This window comes from Apium graveolens, chromosome 5 (genome assembly GCF_009905375.1).
Source record: "Apium graveolens cultivar Ventura chromosome 5, ASM990537v1, whole genome shotgun sequence".
Lineage (NCBI taxonomy): Eukaryota > Viridiplantae > Streptophyta > Magnoliopsida > Apiales > Apiaceae > Apium > Apium graveolens.
In genome coordinates, this window is record NC_133651.1 from 211,586,197 (window position 1) to 211,592,125 (window position 5,929).

Genomic DNA, 5,929 nt, shown 5'->3' on the forward strand with positions numbered 1-5,929 from the left:
CCCAAAAACCCTAAAGTGGGAGCCTATAAAAGGCTCAAAAAAAGGGGTTTTGGGTTACTACTTCTTCTCTCTCGTACATATACACACACTATATATATTCAAATAATTCATGTTCTACCCTTTTTCACAAAATTATTTTCTCATCCTCACACCGGAAGTGTTGCGGGTACGTCATCCTCTTCTGGTTCTATTTTGCACGAACCCAACCAATAGTTTAACCACTTATACTCACGTATCTGCACAAATGGAAGCCGAGGATAAGAAAAATAGATGGCCTGAAAGAAAAGGAGTTATTAGTGAATGTATACCGTATACACGGACATCGGAACAACTTTTACAAAACTATCTCCATTCAAAACTATCTACAGACTTCCTTTAACGACCTTTTAAGACAAGTTCCTTCTTCACAGGGAACATCTACATTGTGTTCTGTTGTTGAATATACATTATTAATTTTCAAAAAGAACTGAAAAATTAATAATTCCTATACAGATAGGCCTATGGTACCATTGTGTAAAGCTTTCAACAGGGTTTAGTTGGTTGAAACTCATGTTCAGGGTCATACTGGCAAAGCACCGTAGAGCGAGTAAGGATAGCAAATGCTTAAGGAAAACGGGTTGTTCAACCATGGACCGTATTTGTTTTGCTCAGTTAATCTTGATGATGTCTTGTTGTCGGTGCCGGATCCAGTTTCGAATATAAAGGGGGTCGGAATTTTTTTTAAACGAGCTCGAACCGAGCATTTGACATGTTTTGCTCGAGTTCGGCTCAAAATAGATTCAAGCTTGGCTTGAAAAAAAATTAAAAATACGATTTTATATATTAGATTATTGCAAATATTTTCGGCTGAAAATTCTCTCTTAATTGTTGCATTTGTAACCGTTAGAATCACTAACAATTTTAACAACCAACATATAAACTGAAGGATATTTTTGTCCAAATGAAAAAACTTTAAGTAGGGGCAATTGTTTTTTGCAAAATTTTAGAGAGTCATTTTTAATTTTTATGTAATTTGAATATAAATATCTACTTAAAATTAAAAATTTAAGGGAGGTCCGATGACCCCCTTACGCCTAAAGGGATCCGCTCTGCTTGTCGGAGGCCCTTATTGCAACAAAGACCATGTTCATTTTGTTTCACTTGTTCATTATCGTCTCTTTGCTTTGAACGTTGTTTCTGTGAGGCATTTTATTCGGGTGATTCCGTTCGTGCATTAATGGTTTGAAACATTTGTTCTTATTACCAGTGAGGAGACTAGACTGAAACTCCTTTTCATATATAGCTTTTAAAGAAGTTAATATGTTTAACATTATGGATTGAATATTTGAACAACCTAGACTTTTTACCTGCAATACATAAGTTGACAAAATTGTTCTTTTTATGCAGTGGTCTTGCAAGAGCAAGACTGTGACACCTTATATAATTATCTCCAAGTACTGCAACCCTCGTGTAAAGTCCATTAATAAGACATGGTAAAAATAAATTTTTAAGTACATTTACTAATTTCTTAGCAGATTTCAGGCAGAATATTAGGCATAAACATTCTTAAATACAAGCATAATCTTTCGTCTTGGACCCTTTAAACATTTACATATAGGGAGTTCGATTATCAAAGAGAAAGCACTGGAAATGAAATGCTAAAACAACTGATGGCTGAGTTCTCGAATGTGAAGAACGAAGATGCACCTAAGATGGATTCAAGAAGTTGTCAACCTTAACATTTGTGGCCCTTGATAAAAACTTCATGCATATTGGAGGCTTCACTCCAGCTAAAGCTAGGATTGAACTTGGCAAAGACCATATCCCATCTCCACAGATCAAGCCTGATGCGACCGCCGGGCCAAATGAATCAGCCTTAACTTTGTCTATCTTCTCCCAAATGAAAAGAATCAAGCTTCCAACACACATGTCAATTGCAAAGTATGGTCCTAAATAGAATGGAATAGCCATTGCCATTGGGAGTGGAATAAACTTGGCCCATCTCTTGGGAGTAAAATCTCGAACAACATTCACTGTGATTGCTCCAGCAAACAGTATGTAGCAAATCGTTAGGCAATTTTTTGGTAATGAATCAAATCCCTCTACTCCTAAGATTGCAATGTTTCTATACACTAGTGCATAGGGTGCTGAATATTGGGAGTCTGGAATCCCTATATCAGTGAACGCTTTGTAGAAGAGCCAAAACACGCAAGGAGAGATGACACATCCCATTGCAGTCCCAATGACTTGGCTCACAAACATGGACCTTGGTGAAGCAAGAGTCAAGTACCCTGTCTTAAAATCCTGCATTGCATACCATTTTATAGTTTTGTATATAATCTGATTTTTTAAGATCTATACTATAATCTGTGTTTATATCATGTGGATGGAATACCTGTGTTAGGTCTGAAGCTGTTGAGACTATGTTCATCATCACCCCACAAGCAGCAAGACCCGCAAGTACTCCACCATGATCTTTTCCAGCCCATGCTCCAATCGCGAAAATGGCAAGCTTTCCATATGTTGAAGCAAGTGACCAGTCAGTAAGGCCACATCCATATGCATTGCAGAAAGCAAGCACAGGTGCGAATATGTATATGACCAGGACATGATACCATTTCAGTGGACCAAATATTCTAGGAAGAGTTGCTGCAGCTATGGCAGCAATTATGACATAGCTACCAATGGCTAGCCATGATGGTATTTGGTCCTTGAGAAATATTTGAGACCTGCGCTGGTCATCAAAAGAAGCAGCTTTTACTTCAGGGGACGCCTTATCTGCAAGAGGAAGAATGGTGGCAGGGTCTCTACTTTGAAGTTGTTTAGCTAATGCTGTTGTAGTTTTAGTCAGAACTTTTAAGAAGTTGTAAAGTCCATCCCCTAGGATCACGGCTATTGCAATGAAAACCTGCAGTTCAAATAAGCTATATTATATAGACATAATTAAAAAAAGTCGATGAAGATAGTGATGCTAACAGCAGCACAATGAAAAAGAGAATTGAAAAACAAATAAGAAACTAATTTCTTTTTCTGGAATTACCCGGTAACCTTGAATTCCATGAAGGTTGCTGGGAGAAAGGCCGGCTTTGTACCATTTACCTTCTTGATTTTCAATGAGAGGCCACATGATACCCCAAGAAAGAATTGCTCCAACTAACAAGGATATGTTTATGATGTATGGACAAATCATTCCTACCCCGACATAAGTTGTAGAGAAATCAAAGTAAAACCTGTAAATGTGCAAAGAAGATCAATTAGCAACTTTTTTATTTTCTGGATTATGATTAGTTTTTGTGCCGTGGAGTAAATTGACTAGCTTGGCAACTCTGGCCAGTTGTTTTTCCATGTAACTTCCAATTAAACATATATGTTATGTTCTTTATCTATTAGGAAAAAGAATTATGTGAAGGGGTACCTGTTTTCATATGCTTTAAGCCCTAAAGAAGGAAAACTTCCAAATCCACAATCACTCCCAGCAGTAAAGAACCACTGAAAAAACCCCCACAAGAAGCTGAAGGATAAGAACTTGCCTAATGCTTTCACTTGTTTCCTGGTACATATATAAGGCATCCATCAAAGTCGAAGAAAGTCAATATGAGAGAGCAACCAAAAAGTTATTAATCATGAAACCAGAATGTTTTAAAAATTACTTTGCCAGCTTTGCACCCTGAGGTGTGTGGAAGCTGTTGATAAGGTGAGCAGTTGCAGTACCACTCGGATATATCAGTTTGTAGTCTATGATCATAATCTGAGACAATTAATCAAGTTATTAATGTTCTACAAAAAATAAATCAAAAGGTAGGTTTAGAACCTCATTTCCAACATCAGAACCAAGTCATAAAATAATTTCATATCTGATCTAGCTCTCTAAAGTATGGACCTTTCTAAGAGGAAGCACGGAGAACAGGCCTAAGAAACTAACAATGAAGAGAAAACCAATGATCCATCCCAAACTCAAGGTCTTCATATTCTGAGGATCATTGGCTTCTGTTGACTGTTTGCTAGTAATTTCACTCATTGCGAAAAGGTAGCTTCCAAATCCTCCTACACAAAATTGCAAAACAACTCATTGTTGTTAAATACATATAAAAATTGTATTAGAGGGAATATTATAACACATCAAACCTGGTTGTACTTCAAGACTACAAATTATTCAAATCAAAAAACCTCGATAAAACAGAATCATTTACGTACCACTGAAAGCAATACCAGATGTCGCCACAACACATGTTTGAATCACTGTATTTTCCTGCCTGGTAAATGGTTGCTTCAACAATCCTGCTTTTTCCAAGACCGTGGTATAAATCTTAATAAAGAAAAATCCCAACAGCCCAGCGGATACGTTAAGAGAAGGTATGATCCCTGTGGTTAAATTGAGCTTCATCACTATAACACTAAATAAAATTCCCAACACGAAGCTAACAACAAAGGCCCTGACAGTCAATTGATTTTTCCATGTAGGAACTTCTTTGTCCTTAAAAATCATCTCAGTGGACAATACTTCTTTTTTTTCAATATCATCATCTTCTAGTCCATTTTTCTGTTGGACCGTCACCTTCCTCTGGTTCAAAACTTGGTCCTCTGGCTCACGAAAGCCGTAACCAGGGGCCTCATTATCGCGAATGGTAGCCATTTTGATCAAGAAATGGTTTGGAAGTATAGAGAAAACTGAAGGAGGTACCTCAGTATATCAATATATAGAGAGTGAAATGCATTTGATGGAAAATATTCTATTTTTTCACACTTCACAGCTGTTAAACATAATGCTATAAGTTAATCACAGAAATATTACAGCTACATGATGATCAAATAATATCGACATGATATGATTTGGTGTGTCATTAAGGGATGAAAATAAAATCAAAATTGAAATTTGATTGTGAATTGATTGAGTGTATCTTCTAATAATATTAAGTTGATATTTATGTTCCTTAGAGCTAAATATGGGGCGCCCTATACATAGGTTAATTATGAAAACTGACAACTGTTGGTTTCTGGCTGATGTTCTCAACACACACAATATATCTATATCTATACTATATTATAATAGCCGAAATAGAAATAATTTGGTTCAACGGTTTGTTTCAACGATAATTCCCTAATTTTGATTATTACAAAAATAGATAAATAGTGTTATATATCTAATAAACTACTAAATTATTAAACTACCACTATTAAATATAGTATACTTATCCTACTAAACTACGAATACAACTTATCATATTTTTAAACATATCTGCTAAACTACTAAATTGTTAAAATACTAGAAATAGTCTATTTATTCTACTAAATTACGACCACATGTTATTCTATTATTTTTATTATAAATTTATAATCATTATATATTTATATATTTTAAAAATATAATATAACTTGATAAATAAAAATTTAAAATATTAATGAAAACCCGTGCATCGCATTGAATTTATGCTAGTATATATAACACCTGTTTGAGTAATACGTTGAAAGGAAAACAAAAGCCTACTGATATATTTTTTAAAATAAAAAAGAACTGAGTTACAAAAGAGAGAATATAAAGATAACCCCCTTACTCCTAAAAAATAGCAACTTACTCCTACAAAGACTCTACCACTACTTCAGTTATTCAAAACACTCCTACTATTTCTAAAACTGAACACGACCCATTCAAAAGCAAATAACACGTGTTGATAGCCACAAAACTTGACAACAACATATTTATTCTAACTTAGTTTAGACTATATTCCAACATGCTCCCCCTTAGTCTAAACTCCTTTCTGCAACTTCTTGACACCCAATAATGCGCACATTCTTTCGAACTTCACAGTAGCCATTGCCTTGGTCAAGACATCTGATTTTTGATCTTCAGTTCTTATATGCTTGATAACAATTTCCCCCCACTCCACACGTTCGCGTATAAAATGGTAACGAACGTCAATATGCTTACTACGCCCATGAAAACCGGATTTTT

The 5,929-nt window shown here is 35.4% G+C and overlaps 1 protein-coding gene across 1 annotated transcript; it reads right to left on the reverse strand.

Moving 5' to 3' along the window:
- Nucleotides 1-1,471: 1,471 nt before the first annotated feature.
- LOC141724774 (putative metal-nicotianamine transporter YSL7) lies at nucleotides 1,472-4,723 on the reverse strand. Its single transcript, XM_074527033.1, has 7 exons — nucleotides 4,174-4,723; nucleotides 3,860-4,023; nucleotides 3,630-3,727; nucleotides 3,395-3,529; nucleotides 3,020-3,209; nucleotides 2,375-2,887; nucleotides 1,472-2,283 (listed from the first exon to the last, which is right to left on the reverse strand). Exons 1-7 carry the CDS (start codon nucleotides 4,610-4,612, stop codon nucleotides 1,687-1,689), a joined length of 2,136 nt encoding a protein of 711 aa, XP_074383134.1. The 5' UTR covers nucleotides 4,613-4,723; the 3' UTR covers nucleotides 1,472-1,686.
- Nucleotides 4,724-5,929: the final 1,206 nt, after the last annotated feature.